Source organism: Thamnophis sirtalis, unplaced genomic scaffold, assembly GCF_051295495.1.
Source record: "Thamnophis sirtalis isolate CommonGarterSnake01/CBP01778 unplaced genomic scaffold, rThaSir2_p1.2 scaffold_3, whole genome shotgun sequence".
Classification (NCBI taxonomy): domain Eukaryota; kingdom Metazoa; phylum Chordata; class Lepidosauria; order Squamata; family Natricidae; genus Thamnophis; species Thamnophis sirtalis.
Window position 1 is genome coordinate 125545396 of NW_028261383.1, and position 27882 is coordinate 125573277.

Consider the following 27882-nt stretch of genomic DNA (forward strand, 5'->3'; position numbering starts at 1 on the left):
GTCGCTCCCACTCCTTTGTGGGCACCTCTGGGGGAGCTGGTCTGGACTCCTGGCATGGTGTGCAGGTAGCCACCCATTATTCGATCTCCCTGTCCACGTTAGGCCACCACACATAACTTCTAGCCAAAGACTTCATCCTGACAATTCCAGGATGCCGTATGTGTAAAGCCTCTAATACTGCAATGCGCAGTTTGGGTGGAACAATGACCCGGTCCCCCCTTTAACAACAGACAGGTTATTTCTCTTATGGTAATACATTTTGAAATCAGACCCAACAGGTCCCTTGGGCCACCCCCTTCACACCCAGTTCAAAACCTGTTTGATCATGGAGTCTCTTTCATTTCATTTGTCATTTTATTGAGATTTATAGGCCGCCCTTTTCCCTGAGGGGACTCAGGGCGGCTTACAATCAAAGGGAAGGGGGTGCACTATCAAAGACAAACAATATGTGAACAAAAGAAAGAAAATAATAAAAACACAACTTGCATTCAACAGTCAACACTCGGGCGGGTAAATTGGGAACCTATCCCCAGACCTGATGGGAGAGCCAGGTCTTGAGGGCTGTGTGGAAGGTCTGGATGGTGGTGAGGGTGCGGATCTCAACGGGGAGGTCTCTGGCAGAGTGGTGGGCAATGTCACTAAGCGAGATGGAACCAGTCTCTAAACAGTCAATGCAAAAAACTGGCGCCTCGGGGGTAGGGTCTGCGAGTAGTTTGTCGGTGCTCTCATTGACACTGGTCACTTCCAGCCCCAGGGCTTCGAACCAGTCAAGCCCCAGGAGGCTCCGCAGGTTTCCGCTGACCACCATCACCAAGAGCTGGCCGCTGAAATTGTTGAAGTTGACCTGGAAGGTGCCTTGGCCCACGATGGGGACTCGGTTCCCCTGGAATCATGAAGGCGGATGTCAGGGGTGCGTAGATGTTATTTCTTCAGGCTAGGGATAGCCTGCTTCAGGGTAGACCACGGCATGATGGTCAGTGATGACCCGGTGCTGATCTCCATCTCGCATGGAGAGCCTTCTATGAGGACTGTGACCTTCAGCTTCTTTGACTGCCTTGTGCGGGCTTGGCCGATTGAGGTGTGATAGGTGACTCTGTTGTCGCCCTCTGAGTGCCGTGGTGGTGGCTGCCATGCCCCTTGGTCAGGCCTCTGCTGGAGGTTAGGTTGGCTTCGTGGCTGCCAGGTCGTCGGGGCGAGCTTGCTTCAGCAAACCTTGGTGATGTGCCCCTTTCACTTGCAGCACTGGCAGATAGCGTCACGGAGACAGTAAAACAATCTGGCATGGTCTCCGCAGCTAGCGCAAGCTGGGAGACACGGTTTGAATTTGCGCGCCGGCTGGACGCGGCTACTGCCTATGTGGCAGCTGTCATCTTCTTCGCCTTTTGAGCTCTCAGCCTCTTCAGCCGTGTGATGTGAGTGTGCGCTCTTCCGTGCGTCCTGTGAAACTCCCTGGCGCTGCAGGGTTTCTGCAGACTTCGCGGCCGATTCTGATGCCCTGGCTTTGTCCAAGGCAATTTGCAGAGTGAGGTCAGACGTGGCAAGTAACCTCCTCTGTAGGTTAATGTCCCGCACGGTGCAAATTATGTAGTCCAGAATCAGCTTGTCCAGGTCTCGGAATTCGCAGTGCACAGCAGCCTTGCGAAATGCTGCAACGTACTCATTTATCGACTCGCCCTCTTTCTGGTTCCTGATGTTAAACTCATGCCGGCGAACGTGCTTGGACGGCTTGGGGGCATAGTGGGTCCTCAGCGTCTGCTGGAACACGGATCAGGTGACTGATTGTAGCGGTGTCGGCTCAGAGAGGTCTTTCACCGTCTTGAACACTTCCTGGCCACAGTATCCGAGGAACATGTTCTTCTTGCGGCCTTCAGAAAGGCCCATGAGGTTGTTTGCCTCGAGGAAGCAGTCAAATCATAGCATGTACGGGTTCCAGTGCTCAGTGACTGGGTCATATGGAGTTGGTGGGGTGTGCATGGCCATTTTGTGTCCAGAGGGCGTTTTGAGTTTGCCACTCAAAAATGGCTGCTCAAAGCTGTGCTGAGCTCTGGGCTGGATGTACTTGCTGGATTGCTTCGCTCTTTTTGGTTCGCCTAGTTGCCTTCCAATCCTACCCTCATCGCCAGTGTTACCTTGGGTAATGGATAGGCACACACAGGCTTAACGGTAACAACAGCTCTTTATTAAATACAAGTGAGAACAATCCAGCGAAGGTTGAGTCTGACAGCAGCCCTTTTATAGGGAGTTGTCAGACCCTTCGACCAATAGGATTAAACTTTGGTGGAAACCACTGTAGTTAGAACAAATATCTAACAACATAGACAACTATGACCTGGATGACTGAGAATCTCCACAGACATTACCAAACTGGTAATTTACTAGTGCATGATTAAAGATGCTTCAGTTAGCTATACCTAAAGCCTTTCTAGATCAGACAAGAGAAAGAGAGCTTTCTACTCTGTTTGTTGTTTGCGCATGCGCGGGACTCGGATGGCTGCCTGGCCTCCTGTTCCTCAGAAGCCAGTGCTAAAGACTAAAGATATCTAGAGCCTCCGGAGTCCATTCGGACTACCAACGGAGCCCCCTGGAAGGATTTAGTCCCGGGATTTTTACAAGGCTTAGCATTCCACCGGTGAGGATTAACTTGCTGAAGACCATTGGGAGTTGTGGTTGGGGTGGTTGGGGTGATTGGCTGCGTTTACCATCTCGCAGCCCCCCCCCCCCTCGGACATCCCCCTCCCGTCCTACCCTGCTGACTCTGCTGCCAGCTGCCTGTCCACTCCTAGGGTCCCTGGGCCGCTTGCCTGTTGGCTAGGGGACTGAACGGAGGACGGAAGACGGAGCCCTGAATAGGACGTTTCGATCTGAGGAGGAAGAAGGCCTGGACGCCCCTCCCTCTCCCCCAGCCTTGTCCCATTTACCATCACAGCTGCCTCAATCATTATTCCTTTGTTACTGTTTATTAGGAATATTGGGAACAACAGATGATGGCAGCAGTAGGGACAAGGTTTGGGTATCAAGAAAACCATCGCTTTCCTCCCCTTCACCCTGAGCAGCTGGGGCCAGCTTCAGATCTTGGCCCACCGGACTATGGACATTATATAACCCTAGGAAATAGATTTTCTCCTATGTGGTCCGCTGACTTTCTTTGGGACTTTAAAGGGAATAAGACTGAACAATCCTTGCTTATAAACATCAGGCACTTTTGCCTTCCCTTTATTACACACGATTGCCTTGTATACTATCGAACTTTGACCTTCCAGCTGTGGACTTTTCTTTGGGGCATAGAAGAAGGAGAAGAATGGAGCCCCCCATTAGGGTGTGACCCCCCCCCCTCAGGAGAGGGTGGATTATTACGTTGGACTACTACGAACTTAATACTATCTTGAACCTGCGCAACCCTATCATTTTCTAATTTTAACTGGTATGTTGAGTGCATGGGATTGTCTGGTTGCATGAATGATCTCACTTTTATTTTATTTAGCTGTATTTGTGTTTTAATTCTTTTAGTGAGGACTGCTTGTGTGAGAGTTTGAGTATGAGTGATTCGGAGGACCTGGCGGGTTATATGGGGGCCATTGGGGTGGTTGGGGGGGCCATATCCACGGGAGAGGGTCGGAGCATTGCGGTCATAACAGGGAGAGGCAGATATGGCGGGGACTTTAGGGCAGGCCATCATTGGGGAAGGAGGGTTCGCTATATTACAGAGATCCCTCCTTCCGGCCCTAGGAGTCCCACTCCAAGGTCAGATGGCGCGAGTGATCAGGACCCTGGTCTCAGGCTGCTGTCGCTAAATGCCAGGTCTGTGGTTCATAAGGCCCCCCTCATCCGGGACTTGATAACCGATGAGGGCGCAGACCTGGCATGTATTACTGAAACATGGCTGGGCACGGAGGGAGGAGTCCCCCTCGTTGAGATGTGCCCAGCCGGATTTCAGGTGCTACACCAGCCGAGAGCCCAGAGAAGGGGTGGCGGTGTGGCTATTGTAGTCCGGGAGTCTTTAGTACCTCGTAGGATCCCTGCTCCGGAGCTTGTCGGGTGTGAGTCCCTGCTGGTGAAGCTGGACCTCATGGGTCAAGTGGGTTTGCTGCTTACGTACCTGCCTCCCAACTGCGTTGCAGCAGCCCTCCCCTCGCTCCTCGAGTCAGTAGCCGAGCTAGCAGTTGAGTTCCCTAGACTTATAGTTCTGGGGGACTTCAACTTGCCTTCGCTCGGTGAACGCTCTGACGGAGCGCAGGAGTTCATGGCTTCCATGACAGCCATGGGCTTGACTCAGGTAATTCGAGGCCCAACCCACTCAGCGGGTCACACGCTCGACCTCGTATTCCTCTCGGAGCAGTGGAGTTATGATCTTGGTCTGAGCGGTAATGAGATCATACCCCTGTCGTGGTCAGACCACTGCCTACTGAGGCTAGACTTCCGGAGGCCAAACCCCCACCGTAGGGAGGAGGAACCGACCAGGTGGTTCCGCCCCAAGCGACTGATGGACCCTGTTAGGTTCCAGACGGAGCTTGGGGTTATTCCAGATACTCTCGCCCACAGTTCGGCGGAGACCCTTGTCGCTGCCTGGCACTCGGCAGCTTCGGGGTCCCTAAACCGGATTGCGCCACTACGGCCCCTCCGGGTCAGCGGCCCCCGGAGGCCTCCTTGGTTTACCGAGGAGCTCCGGGAGATAAAGCGCCGGAGGAGACGCCTAGAGCACCTGTGGAGATTAGACAGGTCCGAATTGAACCGGGCACTTGTAACAGCATGCACCAAGGAGTATACCCGTGCTTTAAGATCAGCAAAAAGAACACACATTGCCTCCTTGGTAGCGTCCGCCGAGTCCCGCCCAGCCGCCCTGTTTAGGATAACCCGCTCCCTCCTAAATAGGAGGGAGACGGGGGACCCCTTACAGGGTAAGGCTGAGGAGTATGTCCAGTTCTTGGCGGACAAAGTTGCCCGGTTTCGAGCGGACCTGGACTCCACCCTTGCAGAGCCAGCTGAGACACAGGGGAAAGACTTGGCAAACCATCTCTGGGTTGAGTTTCAGGAAGTTGCCTCTGGGGATGTGGACAAGGCTATGCGAGCTGTGAGTACCTCCACTTGTGTACTGGACCCGTGTCCCTCCTGGCTGGTTGCCAACAGCAGTGAGGTGACACGAGGCTGGATCCAAGCGGTTGTTGTGGCATCTCTTCGGGAGGGGCACTTCCCCACCGAGCTTAAGGCAGCGGTGGTGAGACCCCTTCTAAAGAAACCGTCTTTGGATCCAGCTGTTCTTAACAACTACCGTCCAGTCTCCAACCTTCCCTATGTGGGGAAGGTTGTTGAGAAAGTGGTGGCCCTCCAGCTTCAGCGTACCTTGGAGGAAGCAAACTATCTTGACCCCTTCCAGTCCGGCTTCAGACCAGGTTACAGCACAGAAACCGCTTTGGTCGCATTGACCGATGATCTCTGGAGAGCTAGGGATGGAGGCTTTGCGTCCATCCTAGTTCTCCTCGACCTCTCAGCGGCTTTCGATACCATCGACCATGGTATCCTTCTGCGACGACTGCGGGAGGTGGGAGTGGGCGGCACTGTTTTGCAGTGGTTCTCCTCCTACCTCTCGGACAGGTCGCAGTCGGTGTTGGTGGGTGGGCAGAGATCGTCCCCGAGGCCCCTAACATATGGGGTGCCACAGGGGTCGGTCTTGTCCCCCCTCCTATTTAACATATACATGAAACCGCTGGGCGAGATCATTCGGAGGCACGGGATAAAGTATCACCAATATGCGGACGATACACAATTGTATCTGTCCGCCCCGTGCCAACTCAATGAAGCGGTGGACGTGATGAGCCAGGGTCTGGAAGCTGTTAAAGACTGGATGAGAGCGAACAAACTGGTGCTCAACCCAGACAAGACCGAGTGGCTGTTGTGTTTTCCTCCCAATAATTTGACCACCGTACCATCAATCAGGCTGGGGGGGCAAAACTTATACCCCTCAGATAGGGTCCGCAACTTGGGAGTCCTCCTGGACCCACAGCTGAGTTTTGATCACCATCTATCAGCTGTGACCAGGGGGGCATTTGCCCAGGTTCGCCTGGTGCGCCAGTTGCGGCCCTACCTGAATCGGGAGGCTCTCACGACAGTCACTCGAGCCCTTGTGATCTCTAAGCTGGAATACTGCAATGTGCTCTACATGGGGCTGCCCTTGAAAAGCACCCGGAGACTTCAGCTAGTACAGAACGCGGCCGCGCGAGTGATTGTGGGCGCACCTCGGTTCGCCCACATAACACCTATCCTCCGCGAGCTGCGCTGGCTGCCTGTAGATCTCCGGGTGCAATTCAAGGTCTTACTTACCACCCATAAAGCGCTCCATGGTAGTGGATCTGACTATCTGAGAGACCGCCTTCTGCCAATAACCTCCCTGCGTCCCATCAGATCGCATAGAGCGGGCCTCCTCCGTATTCCATCCGCCAGTCAGTGCCGACTGGTGACCACCCGGAGGAGAGCCTTCTCAGTTGCTGCTCCGACGCTATGGAACAATCTCCCCGTGGAGATTCGTACCCTGACCACAGTCCAGGCCTTCCGTACAGCCCTCAAGATCTGGCTAGCCCGTCAGGCCTGGGGATAAATTTTCTTGCCCCTCCCGAATACTGAGTGAATGTTGTGTTTTAGTATTTTTAGTTATTTCACATTTTCTTTTGTATTTTGTCTTTCACTTCCCTTCCCTTACTATTGTAAGCCGCCCTGAGTCCCCTCAGGGAAAAGGGCGGCCTATAAATGCTAAATAAAATCTAAAAAAAAAAAAAATCTAAAAAATCTACTCCTTTAATTGCCAGTCAGAATCCCAAAGTAACTAACTAGCTAGTCATGCTAGTAACTTCTAATGTATGAATAAAATTTATATTCCTAGGAATTTTAACCTTGGAATTGGAAATTATAGTCAGAGCTAGTACACATTAGCAATGTTCTGAATAAATTTGTCTATTTTTTAAAGTCTTATAAACTGTTATTATAACATATTGTGGTATCAGACTCCCTAAATTGTTAAAAAAACAATTGGTTTTTTTCTGCCCTTTATTCCCCACTTTTTAGCCTCATTGGATAAGTCTGAATTTTGTTGTTATGAAATGGGAAGAAAAAATGAATTTCTATCTGTTTTCGCTACCATTACTGTCCTATGCCCCTTCTCCCCCCAAAAAAACTTTTTGAATGTATTCTTAATTATGTACCATGGGACTTATTCTTTTTATAATTGCTTGTACATGCACATCTGGCTAGTTTCCATATATATCACTAATAACTGAGGTAATAAGTTCAAAATAACTTCCTTCTGCATTATTTATTTCTCTTATTAACTCACATTGGATTTACCAAAAATGCAGTTTGGAAACTGAGTCATGTGCAAGTAGAGGAAATTGTACGCATTTCCTTTACAGATCATTTTGTAATATGCATTCCTGCAATGACTTAGGCAAAAGGTTTGCTCTTCAGAGTTTCATAGTCACTGTCTATACTCTATAGCCAAACAAATTAAGCGACAGGGTGAAAAATGTCATATTAAATCATGTCAGCAATTTCCTGATAAGTCTAGCTTTCCTTACTATTTGTTTAATACGTTATGCCTCATTTATGCTTGTAAAGTGAAATTATATTCTAAAATATCTATCCAAATAAGACTAGAAGTTTTGTAAATTGTTTTGCTCAATAAACATTGTTGCCTTCATTCTTAGCCCATTGTTCTCCCAATGTTTTTATATGTCTGCTTGCTGTTGTTTTTAGTGTAATGCTAAAGTCTCTGAATAGTTTGATTCTTGGAAGCCCATTCAAGACAAAACAGTCCAGCATTTCTTTATTGAAAACATTTTGGCTCAGGTAGACAATGAACTGTCTTGTTATTGTATTACTGTTTGCACAACAATAATAAAATTTAGATTTGTAGACCTGGTTTTCAAGCATTATACTATTGTAATTAATGTATTAATGCCAGCAGGTACCAGCCACAAATCCATCAAGCAACCACTAATGCATTTTGTGTAGTAGAAAGTGAAAAAAGAATTATCACCTGAGTGTCCTCAAAGTTTTTAGAATATCAGAAAAAGAGGAGGTTTCTGCCTTGCCAGAGAGGAAAAAAATCATAACCTTCTCTCAAGTTTTCTGTTATGCAAGTAGGAGGAAAGAAAAAGAGCTGTATCTAACCTGGCATAAGTATTTTGACTGGATTCTCACATTGCATTAAACCATAAAGTATTTTGGGTTAATTTTATGAGTGAATCAATTCACAAGAAGCAGGATGATAGAATGGATATTTTATACAACACAATAAAGTATATTTGGGTTGGATGTCTGGGACTGAATTTCTTTCCACATTATTTACAGTTTGTAGCTGTGACTTGTTTTAAGTTAGTTTCTCAAAGTCCAGTCTACTCTGCGGTTTTTAATCAGGTAAGAAATAGCAGGAACACTCTTAGAAGCTTTGCAAATTGCATTAAACTATATATGCTACTTGGTTTAATGAAACTGTAATTCCAGATACTGTGATTTAGAAACCATAGACTGTATTTTACTATTTGTGATTGATTATCACAGCTTGTTCAACAAACTATAGTTAAAACCATGGCTGTTCATTTAGAAGAATGATTTACAGTTAAAACGTATGTTTGCTTGAATTGTAGTGGTAAAGAATAGTGTTGGGATTGTACAATTTCCCCCAATTCTGGTTTGGAAAAATACTGCATAACTAATCACAATTTATATCCAATTTGTAATATATATAATCACAAATATTTTTTTATTCTAGGCTTATATTCCAGATTATGTGTGCTTTTATATAGAATGACTAGTTCTAATTGTAGTTCTAATTCTAGCAACCTATGGAAATTGCTTATAAACATGACTAAGACCATAGATTTATCATATTTATATGTGTGCCAGACTTTACTTAATGTATTTTAAAATATATGCAATTTGGCACAGGAATTAAAATCCTCTTTTAGATATATATTTGATTGTTATGATTCCATGTCTAGATTGCAGATACACAGATTGCAGTTTCGTTTGTGACTTTGCTATTAATTAGACTAAAATGTTTAATGAATTTATTACCATAGTATATATTTTATACATTTAACATATGTAAAATATTTTAGCTAAATTTGTCTTATTTGAGTCAAATAATGAGGACACTCAGGTACTAGTTATTCCATCAGCCCTCAGTAATTTTAGACCAATATTCTCTTTCAGTCTTGCCTACCTCACAGAGTGGTCATTGTGGAAAAAAATAAGCAGGAACAATAGGTGTGTTGCCTTTCTGAACAAAAGGCAAGTTATAAATAAAATTTATAAAATAAATACTGAAGGGAAAATGCTAGTACTGTAAAATGGCTGTTACTTGCAACTTTATCCTGAAATTGGGTATTTTCTCTTCTTAGGCTTATTTCTTTGAACTTTGAACCAGGTACTCTTACTTCAAAGTTATTTTGTCTCTACTGCATGGAGATTAAAACAACAAATACATTGAATACATACATAAATACATACATCCGTTATTTGATAGAATGCTAGACAGTGGTGAAATTCAATTTTTTTTTACTACCGGTTCTTTGAGTGTGGCTTGGTGGACTTGGCAGGGGAAGGATACTGCAAAATCTCCATTCCCAACAACCGCAGGAATCCAGTAGGGTTTTAATGAATACGATTAATCAATATGGTCAAGTATCTGGTTTTAAAATAAATTTAGGAAAAACCAAAATATTAGCTATAAATATGAATACTAAACAAAAGGAAGAACTAGGAGGGACGCCTAGTCAAATATCTTGGAGTCAATATTTTAACCTCAAACGGGAAATTATATAAGCATAATTATGAACCACTTTGGCATAGTATACAGATAGAGATGAAAAAGTGGGAGAAATTGCACTTATCTTTGCTGGGTAGGATAGCGGCAGTGAAAATGAACACTTTACCAAAAATTTTATTTCTCTTCCAAATGTTACCTATTCTTAAAAAAGATGCGAATCTTTTAAAATGGCAGAAGGGTATCAACAAATTTGTATGGGCAGGAAAGAAGCCGAGGGTAAAGATGAAAATAATGCAAGATGTACGGGAGAGAGGAGGCTTGAAATTACCTAACCTAAAATTATATTACGATGCAGTGGCGCTATCTGTAATTAGTGATTGGACTCATTTAACTAATGATAGAATATTGAATATCGAGGGACATGATCTGGTATATGGTTGGCATGCTTACCTGTTATTCAACAAAAAACTGGATAAGAAGTTTAAAAGTCATATTTTAAGAAATGCTTTACTGCGGGTCTGGAAAAAATACCAATATAAATTATGGTAAATGACAAAATACCCATGTGGGCAATTCCTAGACATACAATTGAAAATATGAACATAGCACAAAAACAGGATAGAACTACCTATAGACAGCTTCTCATTTTGGAAAGGGGGGTACTACAACTAAAATCTCTAGAGGTATTAGAAGAGGAGAAGGTAGTTCAAACATGGTTCCAGTATGGGCAATTACAGGCCAGGTGGAAAATAGATCAAAAAATAGATCAAGCTGAAGATAATTTGTTTAAACAAATAAGAGATCAAAGCTTAATGCATATAAAGAGGATATATAATGTATTAATACAGATGGATTCGGAAACAGAATTAGTTAAAGATTGTACGATAAAGTGGGCTCAAAATATTGAAGAACCAATAATGTTGGATACATGGGAAAGAATATGGGTAACAAATGTGAAATTCACACAAGCTCAAAATCTGAGAAATTTTTTTTATAAGATGTTCTATAGATGGCATTTAGATCCTAAAAAGCTGGCTTCTATGTATCCGAATGTACAGCCTAAATGTTGGAGGTGTGGTTCTCTCGATGCTATATATTATCATATATGGTGGACCTGCCAAAAGGTTAAGGCATTCTGGATAAAAATATGGTGGATTATGCAAAATATCTTTAAAAGAAGGATAAAGTTTATTCCTCAGTTATTCTTACTAGGTATATGTACTGACTTTACAGTGGTAGAGACTAACTTGATTCTGCACCTAATAACGGCAGCAAGACTGTTGGTGGCGCAATACTGGAAGAAGGAAGACTTGCCTACAATTCAAGAATGGACATTGAAAGTTACAAACTTAGCCGAGATGGCTAAAATATATCTTAAAGATCACTCAAATGAGAGATATAAACGAGACTGGAAAAAATGGATTGACTATATACAAAATAAATACGGGACCAAGAAATTCCAGTTAGCCTATGCTTAAGATCAGAAATGATTTAAATTGTTTAAAGTTAGTTCAGCAAGAAGAAGCTAAGGTCAATGTAGAATGTCATTAATTTCTTTATTTCTTTTTTCTCAATAGATTTTAGACTGTGTTTGTTAAAAATCCATACCGTGTACGGGTTCTGGGAAGTCGGGGGGGAAGGAGGAGAGGGGTTGGGGGGAGGGGGGAGGGAGGGATGGGTATACATTAGACTAGACAAGAATTTGGTGGTAAACTAGAACTATTGTGACACACAAAAAATTGTACTTCAATGTCTTACTGATTGAGGAATGATGAAATGTTTGTTTTAAAAGAAATAAAACTTTTGAACTGAAAAAAAAAATCTCCATTCCCACCCCACTCGGGGACCAACCAGAGGTGGTATTCGCCAATTCTCCAAACTACTAAAAATTTTCACTACCGGTTCTCCAGAACCTGCTGAATTTCACCCCTGATGACCTATTTGTCATTGTGGAAAAATGATAGAAGCAAAAGTAAGATTTCAATTATGAAAATCCTCTGAAATGTTTTGACTTCCCTGCACTATAGTCTGGACTAGAGGACTTTGAACATCCCTGGATGAGTCATGCCTACTGGATATAGTATGACTATTCACAGTAAAAATGGATAGCAGTGGTAGTTGAATAGATCAGTCCTGAGACAGAGTTGAGCTGAGACAGAGTTGGGATGGATTTCTGCTACCTGATGAATAGCGGAGACATGGATGGGAGTCACTAGCAAGACACTGTTCTGTGACTTTACCTTTACATATGTTTATGGAGGGAACCAAGAAGCAGCAGATAAAGAAAATCAGTATGCCATATTTCAAGAACTAAGTATTATTAAAATGGTAGGAAGTAATGAAAAATGTCTGCCTTTTTCTATGAACTGCCTCACCCTGCTTCCTGTTTTTTAGCTTTTTAGCTTAATTCTACAAAGCTGGGAGAACTTCAGTGTTCTGCTTAGTAAAACCAAAGTTGCTATAACAGGTAATACCTTGTTTTCCCGAAAATAAGACCTCCCTGGATAATAAGCCAATCAGGCTTTTGAGTGCATGCATTAAAATAAGCTGTCCCCCCCAAAATAAGCCCTCCCCCAAAATATTCCAACACAGCAGAAGCCCTGAGGTGACCATGCTCACCACCTCCTGCACCTCAAAAATAATAAGACCTCCCTGAAAATAAGGCCAAGCGCTTATTTCCGGGGGGCGGAGCGGAAATAAGACCGTCTATTTTCAGGGAAACACAGTAGTACTGCTGAGATAGGTATTTCTCATCACTCAGACCCAGCAGAGGATTTAATTGCCTTCAAATTTATTGAATAATATAATAATTAATCTAAAAAGTAAGGCTCTTTCTGAAACACTATAGTTGATTATGCATCCTTTAAAATAAACCATTTCTTTGAAGGGAGTGTGTCTGTAAAAGTTTATGCAGTAATGAATGGGTTAGTTTGTAAGCTGCCACATTATAGTTATGGTTTATGTTTATCATATTTGAATATTATGTTTTTCATCTCATGCAATAAATTCAAGAATGTTTTTTTATTGTTTGAACATCAGATTTCAAACAGAACTAAGCTAAAGAGTGTCTGGTAAATTTTTAAAAGTAACTGGGCAATTCAGCCCATACTTTTCTTTTCAAAATATCCTCTTCTTTACAGTATGGCTCTTTTTAAAGTTCTGGCACCACTGTTCTTTTTCTCAAAGGATACTATAAGCAAGACCCGTTGCGGCTCTGGAAGGTTGGGAACAATATTTTCTCCCACCAGTGGTAGAGGCCAATAGCATAGGGGAAAAGTTTCATTTCGCCTCTTTTTGAAAGAAAGCTTTTTCCCACCTGAAAACTTGTCATAACATGTTTGTAGTTTACTATGTGAAAACTGAGCACGATCCTGTGTTTCACTTGAAAATAAATGGATTCAAACTTTCCCGATTGTCAAGTCCTCGGATTTACAACCAGTGCAACCTCTGGGACTGTTCCCATTGGCTGCAGCGCATCTGTTTTCAGGTGGGAGAATCACAGCCTTTTGATTGGTTGCTCGCCTGACAGCCTCCATATAAATAGCTGTCAGGCACCTCCTGTCAGTTGTTCTGTTACCAGAGTTGTTAGTTAATAAAGCATCTTTAGAACCATGCTGTGATCTCGTCATTGCTTCATAGAACAAAGTACTGGCGATGAGAATGGCGACTTTCTCCACAGCTCAAATGTTTGCCGAATTCTGCCCTGAAAGGGAAGCTTGGAAAGTGTTTCTTGAATGCTTTGAGTGCTTCCTTCAGGCACAAGATTTTGTGGAGCTGTCCACTGACAGGAAGAGGGGATTCTTCCTTAGCTCGTGCGGGTCGGAGATGTTCGCTATGGCTCGAGTTCTGGAGCACCAACCCCTGTTCATGCCGTGCAGTGGGACATATTGTTGGCGAAGTTTAAAGGGCACCACGCCCCTGCACCATCCCACAGACATTCCTTCCGCCAATGCACGCAGAGGGAGGACCAGACTGTCAACCAATATATCGCATCTCTGAGGGCATCGGCGGTGAATTGCAAATTCCTTGACCTAGAAGAGGTGTTGTTGGAGCAGTTCATCTATGGAGTCCGTGATATGAGACTCCAACGCAGGCTGTTAGCCCGGTCAGAACTTTCCCTCAACTTGGTCGTAGATGAGGCTTGGGCTACTGAGATCGCAGAGTGCACCACATCTTTTTGGCCCCTTCCTCTGTTCATCATCAAGATGGGGAAGACTACCAGGACTCTGAGGGGGGTCACAAAATCAGTCCCCTCAGAATGGCTAACAACCGAGGCGGTTATTCTACCGCCTGAGCTGCGGGGGAAAACATCTCCGCTCTCAATGTAAATTTAAGTCTGCGGTCTGCTGGCGCTGCAGCAGAAAAGGACATTTAGCCCAAGTGTGCCACGTGCCTCTGCTGTTCCAGGTTCCCGCTGACAATAAAACCAATGGCCGCTGTCGTGATCTCATCTACAAGCCTCGTGAAGACTCCCTCACTGTTTCTGAGAGAGACAGTGTTTTCGGTGAATGGTCTGTTAGCTCGGCCACGACCAGCTACCATGGCGGGTCTAAAATTCATCTCAATGTGACCATTGAAGGGCAGCACTGTCGAATGGAGTTGGACACAAGATCGGCCAAGTCCATCATTTCCTGGGACACGCTCCGCAAAATCCTACCTTCCGTCAATCGAAATCAATTGTCCGCCAACCCTTGCCGTCTTAAGGACTATCAGGGCAACCCAATTCCTATTATTGGCTGTGAGCACTTTAATGCGGCCAATTTGAGGGATGCCTCCTTTTAATTGTGGTGGCGAAGTCGTTGGCGTCCCTCCTGGGCTTAGAATGGTTCCAAGCATTAGGCTTGTCTATTGAGGGTATTAACTCGACAGAATCCAAGAATGAATTTCAAACCCTGATCCAGGAGTTCGCCGACATTTTCGACAACTCCTTAGGTGAATATAAGGGTAACTCCTGGTCACTTAATTTAGACCCGCAGATAGTGCCCATCCGTTTAAAGGTGCAGCACGTTCCCCTGGCCCTGCGGGAGAGGGTGGACGCTGAGCTGGTTAAATTGGTAGCACAGGGAGTGCTGGAGGCAGTTGATCATGCCACATGGGAAACCCCTATTGTAATCCCCTTAAAAGCCGACGGCTCAATTAGAATTTGTGGGGATTACAAATTGATGTTGAACAAGGCGCTACAAGCCCACCCCTATCCCGTCCCGGTAGCCCAGCATGTATTACATTCGTTAGGCCAGGGGAAAATCTTTGTGAAGCTCAATTTGGCGCAGGCCTACCAGCAACTGCCGGTAGACAACACTACTGCAACTGTGCAAACGATCGTAACTCACAGGGGTGCCTTTAAATGTCACCGGCTCCAATTTGGAGTCAGCATCACGCCCGGACTTTTTCAGAGTCTCATGGAGCGGTTGCTCCAAGGACTCCCTGAAGTCATTCCGTATTTCAACGATGTTCTGGTCGCTGCTAGCAGCCAACCAGAACTCGTCAGAATACTGAGGAACGTATTCCATCGCTTCCAGGAATGTGGTCTCAAGTTAAAAAAAGCTAAATATAGATTAGGAGTTCCATCTGTGGAATTCCTTGGTTATCTAATTGATGGCCGGGGAATACACCCTAACCCGGCTAAGGTGGAGGCTATTATGGCCGCCCCGATTCCAAAGAACAAAGCAGAACTGCAGGCTTTTCTAGGGCTTCTAAATTTCTATTCAGTTTTCATTCCCCATAAGGCGACGGTTGCGGAGCTGCTCCACTGCCTGCTGGACAGCACAGCCCATTGGGTTTGGACAAGCCGCGAAGCACATGCGTTTGAGGCTGTCAAATAATTATTATTATGCTGGTCCAGTACAGTGAGCGCCTTCCCTTGATTCTGGCATGTGATGCCTCTCCTTTTGGTGTGGGGGCGGTTATAAGTCACGTTTTGCCCAATGACATAGAGGCATCCATCACGTATTACTCCTGCATTTTATCAAAGGCTGAACACAATTACAGCCAAATCGATAAAGAGGCTTTGGCAGCTGTTGTGGGAGTAAAGCGGTTTCACCATTATCTTTATGGCTGGTCATTCCAATTAGTGACCGACCATAAACCGTTGCTAGGGCTGTTGGCAGGGGATCGGCCTATGCCACAAATCCTATTCTTATTCGCTAATGTACAGGCCAGGGAAACACATTGGGCATGCGGACACTCTTAGCGGTTGCCCGCTGCCTACATTAGTGACTGATCTACCCCAGTGTCTCAGGTCCTCCTGGTGGATGACTTACACCTGCCCATATCTGTCGTAGACGCCCTATCTAAATGGATTGAAGTATTCCCTATTATCTCTACCACCTCTGACACTACTATTCGAGTGCTCTCAATTTTGTTTGCCACACATGGTCTACCAGATACGGTGGTATCCGATAACAGGCCTCAATTCGGTTCTGCCACGTTCCAAACTTTTCTTGCCACCCTGGGCATCAAGCATGCCCCAGTGGCTCTCTATCATCCTGCAGGGAACGGTCTTGTCGAGCAGGCTGTCCATTCGGTGAAAGAGGCTATAGGCCATTTAGACAAAGGAAATCTGCAATCTAAATTAGCTTCCTATCTCTTAGCGCAGCATACCACCCCATGCCAGGCCAAGGGGAAAAGCCCAGCAGAGATCCTCATGGGCCGCCAGTTGCGCACCACATTGGACAGATTACACCCTTTGTATGTGGCAGTGGATCCCCAGGGTGGGACTGATCTACTTAGGTCTTTCCAGATTGGGGACTGGATATTTGCTCAGAGCTTTACGGGCAACTCTAAGTGGGTGCTGCAGCGAGTGACTCAAATAACTGGACCATGTTCCTATAGGACCCAGCTCGATGACGGATGACTATGGCAGCGCCATGTGAACCATTTGCCCCACCACCTGCCGGACGAAGGCCAGAGTTTTCTAAGCAGAACTGACGCCGATGTAATTCCTGATGCCGCCCACCGGCACACCACTTCTCCAGCTCCAGACGTGCCGGCACCAACACCCAAGGCGATCTCAGCGGAGAACTTACCTGGACAGGCAGCTTTGGCCTCGAGGGTGGAGTTTCCAGTTGATGTTGATTCACCAGAGTTGACTCCTCCTCCTGCGACAACCACTTAGGAACTGCGGAGGTCTTGGTGGGTGTACCATCGCCCCGCCTATTTAGCAGACTACACATGCACGCTCCGGGGAAAAGGAGTGTCAAGTCCTCAGACTTACGACCAGCGCAAGTTTAAGACTGTTCCCATCAGCTGTGACGCGCCGGTTTTCAGGCAGGAGAATCACAGCCTTTTGATTGGTTGCTTGCCTGACAGCCTCCATATAAATAGCTGTCAGGCACCTCCTGTCAGTTGTTCTGTTACCAGAGTTGTTAGTTAATAAAGCATCTTTAGAACCACACTGTGATCTCATCATTGCTTCATAGAACAAAGCAAAGGGAACGCCATGTCCTGTTACAACAGGAGGGCAGGAATAAGACCACGGGAGGTGCTTTATATTTGAATTAATTCTGCAAAGCTAGACTTTTGGTGGAGTTGGAATCTCTTCAGAACAGAATGCGTGCACGTTTTGCTTTTGGGACAGGTGACTTCAGGGTTTCCCTTTAGAAACCTCTATTTATTTTATTTATTTATTTAGTTTGTCACTCAAGTACAACAGGAATAAGAATAAACATGAAATAAGAACACAGGAAATGGGTACAAATAAATGGGGACAGTAGGGCAGGGACAGTAGGCATTGTTGAATACTAGCGCGGGAAAACTAGCGCGCGAACAAAGGACTCCTTCCTGATTGGTTCCCGGGCGGAGCCGGTTCAATCCTCGCCCTGATTGGCCGAGCTACTCGACGCCCCATTGGCTCCTCGTTCAAACCCGGGGGTATAAATGTAGGGCGCGAAACACGCCACGTTGAATCGCAGTTTACTATGAGCTGAATAAAGTCACTTTCCTCTTAACTCTTGTCGCGTCCTTCCCTTCGCTCCAAGATACAAAACTGGCGACGAAGGTGGGATCCCGATTCCCGCGACCACGGAGAAGAACAGCCAGCTGCCACCGCGTCTGAACCAGCTAGCACGCTATCCTCGGACCAAGAACGCCGGCAGCGAACGCGAAATTTTCTCCGTCATTCTCTCCCTCTCTCCGGCTCCACATCACGATGGCGTCATCGCTTCCTCCTTTCGCGCCATTCGGCGGAGCCACCGGAGAATCATGGGACGGGTTCATGGAGCGGTTCGAGTGCTACCTGATCGCCTCGAAAAACCAGGCTCAGACCGACGAGGAGAAGTGCAGTTTCTTCCTGTCCTGCTGTGAGCCGTCCATGTTCGCCTCTGCGAGAGCCCTGGCCGCCCCGAGGCCAGCCTACAAACTTGGGTGGGCCGAGCTGATGTCCAGGCTGAGGAACCACTACGCTCCCTCACCCTCTCTGTTTGCACGCCGTTTCGCTTTCCGCCGCCGAGTACAAAGGGCCAACGAGTCCATTAGCCATTTCCTGGAGGCTTTGCGCACCGTGGCCGCCCAGTGTGATTTCGCAGACCTGGAGGAGAATCTTGCGGAACAGTTTGTGTGCGGGGTCCGCGACGCACATTTACGCGGCCGATTACTCCGGAATCACAAGATTACCCTGATGCAAGCCGTGGAGATAGCGCGAGCAGCCGAACTCTCCGAACAATCCACGGCCGACATGGAACGCCTCCAGCTAAACCCCCCCGCACAACCCGCCGCGGGGCCGTCCACCCAGACGAACCTCGTCGACGATCTCTCCCCTGCCGAAGACGAGGAGGAGGAGGAGGAAATCGTTGGCCAGATGAGGATGCAGCCGAAGCAGAGGCCACCCCAGCAACCGCCGGCGCCCGTTCAGCCAGCATCAAACGCACCTTGCCGCGGATGTGGCGGCCGCCACAGCCGCGCAGCCTGCCCGTACCGCTCTGCCGTTTGCCGCCGCTGCCGAGGAGAAGGGCACCTCGCCAGAGTATGCCGGGCTCCCCTGCCAGCCCCGTCGTTCATGCAACCCAGCAACCAGCGCCCGGCGCCGCAACGCCGCCAGCAACCACGTCCCGCGAAGCGCACTGAGGACTGCTACTCAACCTACCAGCCCTCCAGCGCTGACTGCGTGGTCTACCAGGCATCCCACGTTCCTGCCGGCCACCGGAAAATAAGCACCGCCGTCCGGCTCGAAGGTCAGCTTTGCCAAATGGAGGTGGACTCCGGTTCATCCCGTTCTCTCCTATCTTGGGCTTTGTTCTCCCGCCTTTGCCCCGGGGTTCCCCAGAGAAAGCTGCGCCCCGCCCGGGTCTCCCTCCTAGACTACCAGGGAAATGGGATTCCCACAGCCGGGATATACCACATCCGGGTGGAATACGGGAATTTTAAAGGGAAACTCCCAGTTTTAGTCGTTAGAAACAACCTGCCCGCTCTCCTGGGGTTGGAATGGTTCTCCGCTTTGGGCCTCACCATAGAAGGGGTACACAGGGTAGTTCCCCTCGCCGTAGATAGCGTCCTAGACGAGTTCTCAGACGTATTTGATGGGAGATTGGGCTGTTATAAGGGCACCCCCATTTCCCTCTGCCTCGATCCCCAGGTCGCTCCCGTTAGACTAAAGGCACGCAGGGTTCCCTTCGCATTGCGAGCAAAAGTAGACGCAGAACTGGACAAACTTATTGAACAAGGGGTACTCGAGCCCGTAGATCACGCCCGTTGGGAAACCCCCATAGTCCTCCCGGTCAAACCCGACGGATCGGTGAGAATATGTGCCGACTACAAGTCGACCATCAATTTGGCCCTGCAGGCAAACCCGTATCCGGTTCCCGTAGTGCAGCACCTACTCCACTCCTTAGGACAGGGCCGCATTTTCGCCAAGCTAGACATGGCACAGGCCTACCAGCAGCTTCCCGTAGACGACGATGCGGCTACAGCCCAGACCATCGTCACCCACCGTGGGGCCTTCCGTTGCCGCCGTCTCCAATTCGGCGTCTCGGTTGCCCCTGGGATTTTCCAGAGCCTCATGGAGCGGTTGCTCCACGGGCTCCCAGGCGTCGTTCCCTACTTCGACGACGTCCTGGTCGCAGCCCCCAGTCACTCGGAACTCCTGAAAACACTGCGGGAGGTCCTCACACGTTTCAGGGAGGCAGGACTGAAATTAAAGCGCAGCAAATGCGAAATTGCTGTTCCCAGAGTTGAATTCTTGGGGTTCCTCATTGATGCCCAAGGCATCCACCCCACTCCTTCCAAAGTTGCCGCCATCAAAAACGCGCCCGCACCCACCTCTAGGGCGGAATTACAGGCATTCCTGGGGCTCTTAAATTTCTACGCCCCTTTTATCCCCCACAAGGCGTCACTAGCTGAGCCGCTACACCGACTACTTGACCGGTCAGCGGCCTGGAAATGGGGCAGCCGTGAAGCACACGCGTTCGCGGCTATAAAGGATATTTTAACTTCATCGGCAGTCCTAATCCAGTACAGCGATAGGATGCCTCTAATTCTGACTTGCGACGCCTCCCCCTATGGCGTAGGAGCGGTTCTGAGCCACATCCTCCCGAACGGCTCAGAAGCCCCCATAGCTTTCTATTCCCGGACACTCTCCTCCACGGAGCGGAACTACAGCCAAATCGATAAAGAGGCCCTGGCTGCAGTCTCCGGCATTAAGCGGTTCCATGACTACCTCTACGGTAGGAATTTCACCCTGGTCACGGATCACAAGCCCCTCCTGGGGCTACTGGCGGGCGACAAGCCAACTCCCCCCATTTTGTCCCCCCGCATGACTCGGTGGACGGAGTTCCTAACAGCGTATTCGTATACGCTGTTATACCGTCCGGGCAAACAGCTAGGACACGCAGACGCGCTAAGCCGTTGCCCTCTGCCAGAGACGGACACAGCCCACGTGCCCGCGCTCTCTGTTCTGTCCATCGCCGAATCCGACCTCCCTGTCTCGGCCGCGGACGTTGCAGCCTGCACAAAGGCTGACCCCGTCCTATCTCAGGTTGCTTCATGGGTTTTGAGGGGGTGGCCCACGGAAAAGGTAGCGGAAGAATTCCGTCCATTTAAAGTGCGACAAGCCGAACTCGCCCTTCACGGGGGGTGTCTTGTCTGGGGGGATAGGGTAGTGATCCCCACAGCCCTGCGGGCACGAATCCTGCCTGCACTCCATAAGAACCACCCAGGCATAGCGCGAATGAAAGCGTTAGCCCGTAGCTATGTGTGGTGGCCCTTGTTAGATTCCGAAATCGCAGATTATGTAGGCCGATGTAGAATATGCCAAAGTTCTAGGCCGAATCCCCCCACAGCCGCTCCTCGCGAGTGGGAAATCCCTAGAGGCCCATGGTCCCGTTTACATATTGATTTCGCCGGTCCCTTTCACGGCCGAAACTTTATGATAGTGGTAGATGCTTACTCTAAGTGGGTGGAGCTGGTGATCATGACCTCCACCACAGCGGAGAGTACAGTGAGGGCCCTCCGTAAGATGTTCGCTACCCATGGGTTACCGGATGTGATAGTTTCCGATAATGGCCCCCAGTTTACCTCCACCACGTTCCAAGAATTCCTGGCCGAGCAAGGAATCAGACACGCGGCCACAGCCCCCTATCACCCAGCTAGCAATGGCCGGGCGGAGCGCGCAGTTCGCTCAGCGAAAGAAGCCTTGGGCCGCATGGGCCAGGGCGACTGGCAAGAAAGAGTGGCGGCTTACCTCTTGAGCCAGCACTCCATACCCTGCCCAACGACGAATAAAAGTCCCGCAGAGCTCTTGATGGGTAGGAGATTGCGAACCTCCCTAGACAGGCTCCATCCACACTACGCAGGGGATCTGCCGAGCAACCTGGGGGCCCTCCCTTCCCACGCGTTTAAGTTAGGGGATCCGGTATGGGCCCGCTCCTTTTCCGGGGATCCACGGTGGGTTCCCGCAACCATCACAGCTCTGACCGGCCCCTGTTCCTTCAGGGTCGGCCTGGCCGACGGAGCACAATGGAGGCGCCACGTGGACCAATTAAGGCGTCGCCTTCCCGCGGAAACAGACGGCCCGAGCCCTGCGCACACCCGCTCACACCAGGAGCCAACATCGTTGATTTTTTCCCCATCGGACCGTTTCCACCCGGGGAACGAGAGGCAAGCCGATGCGAACTTTCCGGACAGGCACGCCTCAACCGGCTACTCTTTTCCTCGAAGCCCTTATCGAGACTCTGAACCTACACCCCAACCAGACTGCACGGGACCGCAACCGGACACTCCGGTTGCCACGGAAACGCCACCCCAGACAGTTGGACATTGGACAGGGGACCCGGGGCCAGCTCTCTCCCGCGGGCCCGAACCACAGGTTCACCGCCCTACCACGGACACGCCTCCGCCAGCGGGTTCCTCCCCGTCAACGACCGCCGGGGAGCCACGAAGGTCAGGGCGAGAACGCCACCGCCCCGCCTACCTACAAGACTATGTTTGCCCTTCCCAAAAGAACTCTTTGACTGGGGGGGGAGGGGTGTTGAATACTAGCGCGGGAAAACTAGCGCGCGAACAAAGGACTCCTTCCTGATTGGTTCCCGGGCGGAGCCGGTTCAATCCTCGCCCTGATTGGCCGAGCTACTCGACGCCCCATTGGCTCCTCGTTCAAACCCGGGGGTATAAATGTAGGGCGCGAAACACGCCACGTTGAATCGCAGTTTACTATGAGCTGAATAAAGTCACTTTCCTCTTAACTCTTGTCGCGTCCTTCCCTTCGCTCCAAGATACAAAAGGCATGGCGGTGCGCTTATGCACGCTCCCTTTACGGACCTCTTAGGAATGGGGTGAGGTCCACAGTAGACAGTTTAAGGTTGAAATTATGGGGGTTTGAGGATGTAACAACAGAGTCAGGTAGTGCATCTACATGTGTGTTGTGTGTGCGTTTGTGTAAACTTCACATCTATCTCTTCAAAAAGAACTTCCGGTGTCTGCATTCAAGGCGGGCAGTCGCTTTTTTCGCTGGCCGCTGCTCCCTACTCTAAAGAAGCGTCCCTTCAGCGACAGAAACCCGGCTTTATGCGTCGGCTCCGCTTCTGCGGGCGGGCAGCACCAGCTGCTTGCAGAGCGAGGAGGAGGAGGGGCTTGAGCAGGCCCGATTTCTTTCCCTATCCTGTTCGGGGGGGGGGGAGTCTGGGCCCGTCCCCTCGGAAGGGCTGCTATTGGCCGTAGAGGATGCCAGTCGACGCTTCCTGCCTGCGCCGGGAGCCGAAGGGAGAGAGAGAGAGAGAGGTTGCAAGAAAGAGGAAGCGGTAAAGCCGAGCGGAGTCGAGAGGAGGGAAGAGGTGCAGGGCGCGGTCCCTGTCATTGATCCGGGCTACTTCCCTCAATGTTCCCTCTCTTCCTTCCCTCTTAGGGCGGATTGGCCCTCGCTTCTTTCCCTTGTCTATGCGAAAGACCGAGCCGGAAGTCGGGCAGAAAGGGCGGCGCGGACGAGAGGCAAAGCTTAAACCGGGCGTTCCCGGAGAGAAAAGGGCTTTCGAGGGAGGGAGAGAGAGAGGGAAGAGCGCCTTTTCCTCTTCGTGGCCACCCGAGAGCGACCCCAGCATGGAAGCTGTCGCCAAATACGACTTCAAAGCCACCGCGGACGATGAGCTCAGTTTCAAACGGGGAGATATTCTGAAGGTAAGTAAGGTTAGGCAGGCAGGGGTAGGTGGTGGCACAAAGAAGCCGAGGTTGCCCTCTTCAGGCTTTCCCCGAAATGGGCTTCGCCTCCAGAAACTCCGTCACATCGTTCCCGAGACCTCCCTTGCTTGGTGTCGCGCTACCCCGCCTCCCACACGTTGAATTTGGCTTTGTTCAAAGTTGATGTAGAAATTGCCTTTCAAGTGTTTGGCTTGGACTGTTTTTGTATCAAGATCGGGGGTGGGGGGTAGTGGGGGTGGTCGAGCTGCGCTAAGGTTCATATATATATATATATAGATGTAGATATAAACGGATTGCTGTGTGATACTGCAAGGTTTGGGTAGTTGTCAATTATTTCCTTCCCATTTTAAATGTTTCCTCCGCTTTGGGTAGTGTCAGATTCCCTGCTACTAAGTTGTGTGTGCTCCAGGGAGGGCGAACAACAGCAGTTTGACTTTGCGCTGTTATCACAGGGTTGCTTGGAAATATTCTTCTGCTGCTGCTGCTGCTGCCCTGTGCTATCCAGATTCTTTTGGCGATGTTATTTTTTTCACACTGTGGTTTCTTATGTGCATGTTGTACGCCTATCAATCGGAGGTCACATTAATGCGTGTTGGAAAAGAAAGCTTTGTGGGTGAACTTCAACTCCCAGAATTCCCAGCAAGGGTTGTTGTAGTTAAGGATTCTGAGAATTGAAGGCCTCCTACAGACTGGGAAGTTGCCCTAGCTGGGAACTACTGCCACAGTTCATGGAAAGTAATAGTGTCTTCTCCTACTACTACTTTTTTACTAGTAATATACCCCATAAACACATTGCAGCTTTCCTTATATTTTTCTTAGTCTGTTTTCTTAGAATTACTGAGGAAAGATCTTGGAGATCTTTGTTTTAAAAAAAGCTACTCTGTTTTTCTTCTGTGTTTCCTCTCAAAGAAAGTAAGACAGAAACAGCTTATAAATTCAGTTAATAAAGTAAAGGAATAGGTTATTTGCTGTACAAACTTCATTGTCAATTTATTTTGTTAAGCTAATAAAACAGTAATAGTTGTTGAGCATCCAGGTACATTTAGAATATAGTACGTTTAATCTTTTCTGGAATATAGTTCATAGTTTTTATAAGTATATAAAGTCTTGGAACAGTTTGTGGTTAACAAAATACAACTATTTAATTTTGCAGCAGGACAATAAAGTAGTTTTAATTAAAAATATGTGTATTCTATCTAGAGGCTACAAGTTGACTAAAAATAAATGGATATGTATTTAAAAAGTTAAATCAGTCTGCTTAAGCTCTAGGATGGGAGATTTATAATGTCAAACTATAAATGTCTTTGGTCCTTCTTTGTATTAGCAAAAGATAAAACTCAGATGCCATATTCCAGGAGCAAAAAAAGAGGCTGGAGGGCTTAAAAGAAATCAGATTAGCCTTATTTTTCCTGGGTTCATGTTGGATTGAATTGTAAATATTAATGTGAATAGTTTAGTCACTAATTATATTTGGAACTTCCTTATTTTTTTAACCGATGACATATTTATTAATATATGATCCTGACATTAAGACTCAATGGTTTTCAATGTTAATCATGTGGTACATCTAATACAGGTGAGGTGGGGAAGAGAAACTAATATTCATAGATTCTTTCCAATATGGTTTAGTAAGGGGATCAAATCATAGGGAAACCCCAACTGTGCCTTGAAGAATGGTATTCCTTTCAAGTTCCTATTTAAAATGATCTTTGCCTGCAAAGTTGGATATAGGAGCACAGTTGTTGAATCATTTAAAAAAAAATGCATTGAAGCCTTACTTCATCTCATATTGCATTGCTTCCTTGGTTTCATCCAACACTTGGATCCAAAAATAGGTGTTATATGGTTTATAAAACTGGTATTGAAAATAATTAATTCTACTGAATTAATTAAATTTTAGCTTTTAATTCAGCCGTGATCTAATTTCACAATACATATTAAAAATAACCTGGTTCAAACTATCCAGTTAGTTTTATAGTCTGATAACTGAATTAGCAAAGTTCTTTTTCATTAGTACTTCAAAAGAGAAATATTTTATTGCTGTTAGGTTTTGATGTGTTTTCTGTATCACAATTGGAAAGTATAAAATTTGTTCATCAGTACTAAGTGGGAGCATAATTGAAACCTAGATATTTTTGTCTGATATCCAGTCAAAAAATTTTTTTTACTTTCATCAATTCTTGAAGAAGAAAATGTTCTGAAATATGGATGGATTGATTGAGGTCAAAATCAATAAAATATTAGTGAAACCCTTGTCTAAAGTCAGTTGTACTTATTTCCTATTAGAATTAATATCTGACAATTTAATAATTTTGACTGGGTCCAACACATTTATCATTATGCTTCACAGTTCTTGTTAGATAATATAAATTAATGAACCTTTCTGTTTCAGATCGGGATTTAGGCAAGAGGTTCGGAACCTAGCAAGTAATTACAGATGTTGTGATATTGTTCTCTACTCCATCAATCTTTTATTAAACATATCTTGGTGGGAATTGACAATAAGATACATTCAATTTCATTAATTCTTATTATGCATATGTGCATAATAATTTCCAAGTAAACATATTTAGATTTTGGTATTTATTAAATTTATTTTAATATTAAATATGCTGTACTTTTTTTACCAATCTATTTTCTTTTTGCCTTTTCTATTAACTAATAAAATATATCTATAAAACATTGGAATTATAAAAAGAAGGGCATAGAAGTTAACAATATGTTTCGATTTGCAATCTTGCTAAATTAACCTTTTATTTCTCATATAGCCACACTGAAGAATATTGATGAATACATAGAGGTAGTCCTCAAGTGAAAACAGTTATTTTAGTGACCGTTCAAAGTTACAACGGCACTGAAAAAAATGACTTGTGACCATTTTTCACACTTCTGATCATTGCAGCATCCCCATGGTCACATGATTTACATTTGGGTGCTTGATAACTTGTTCATATTTATGATGGTTGCAGTGTTCCAGAGTCATGTGATCAGCTTTTACAAACTTCTGACAGGCAAAGTCAATGGGGAAGCCAGATTCACTTAACAACTGCAGTGATTCACTTAACAAATGTGGCAAGAAAAGTTAGTCTTGGGGAAGAAAACAAAATGTATGTTCTTGGACAGATTTTAAATAAGCCCTCTTTAAAAATGTTATTTAAGTATTTTCACTGCAGGAAATGCACATATTCAGTTCTTGGCTGTTACTTGAACTGCAACTGTTACCTTCTTTGTGGTTATGTTCTGAAAGCAAATGAACTTTTGATTGAAAATTGTGTAAATTTGTTCAGTTCTGTGTTTGTATGTGTGAGTATAGTATGATCAATTTTGCTTCTCACTTTGAAAATAGGGAAATTTGTCTATTCTCAATCAACTGTCACACTATAGTGCCGTCTGGCAAAGAAAACAGATTTTCTTTTAATTTGCCTTACAAAATGTTAGAGACTATTTTTGTATTGTTCAGATGGCATGTTCAGATGGCATACTTCTCCCAAGTGACATTAAACTAGGCATGTTGTTTGACATAATTTGTTGTATTTATAAACAACATCTGCCAACTAGGCATATAGGTCAATACATAATAAAATCAAGAAAAGAGGAAAAATAATTAGGTATACCATATAATTTGAGAACAGCCCTAAAATGAGAGAGTGACAAAAATCATATATTAAAAGTCAGAGTAGGAGCTCGGAACAAAACATCCTGTGTTTGTCTTATGTTAGAACTCGAAACTAGTAATTGTTCCTGTTTTTGTCCTTAGGCCACAAAATATATAACCAGTATGTTAAATTGAACAAAGGAACTGATGATCAATATTTAAGAATAAAGAAATGTACTTTTGATTTATAAGAAGATGGGCTGCAACATTTTTGTCACATCTAAAACTCAAGTATGTTCTGGATCATTTTCAAGAGCCTAAAATGCATGGAATGTGAGTTGTGGATCATAACCTCTATAGGATTACATTTGATCCCCAACCTCTCTGCCTTTAGAAGAGATGGCAAGATACATATCAGATTACATGTTCCTAGTTGCTTCCCTTAAATATTGCCACCTTATGGGAGCTAGAAAGCATATCTTTTCCATGTCTGTTCCCCGCCCTATTGAACACTCTTGCTTCTACCCTCCTAGCCTAAGCTCTGAGATAGGAGGAGGTGACTACATGTTGGAAACACAACATGGTGCTAGGTTTTTATTTTTAATGTGTATTGTTTTAGTAGTTTTAATATGGTTTTTATGTTGTTTCACTAGTGGTGTTTTAATTCTTGATTGATAGCTGCCCAGAGTTGCTCTAAGATGGGCAGCTATATAAATATTTCAAATAATAAATATATTTTTCCAAGATTTTTAATGTTAGTATTTTAACTGTATAATGTTTCATTCTGTGGTTTATAAATGTTAACCTCTCTTCAATATTCTTTTGAGTAGAAAGCAGGATGTCAATTGAATGAAAAATAATTTAAAATTTTTGATATGTTAATATTATGCAAGTTCTGCATTCCTAAGAA

General features: G+C 46.3%; 1 protein-coding gene across 2 annotated transcripts in view; it reads left to right on the plus strand.

The window, feature by feature from the left end:
- The first annotated feature begins 22890 nt into the window (after window positions 1-22890).
- GRB2 (growth factor receptor bound protein 2) overlaps window positions 22891-27882 on the plus strand; it is an 85951-nt gene continuing 80959 nt past the window's right edge. Inside the window, exons 1-2 of one of the 2 annotated variants that reach the window (XM_014072499.2) lie at window positions 22891-22983; window positions 23088-23356. In XM_014072499.2, the coding sequence (XP_013927974.1) occupies window positions 23120-23356 (237 nt within the window). In that variant the 5' untranslated portion in view covers window positions 22891-22983; window positions 23088-23119. Of the gene's footprint in view, window positions 23357-27882 lie in introns of both variants that reach the window. The other variant, XM_087709959.1, reaches the window with a different exon arrangement.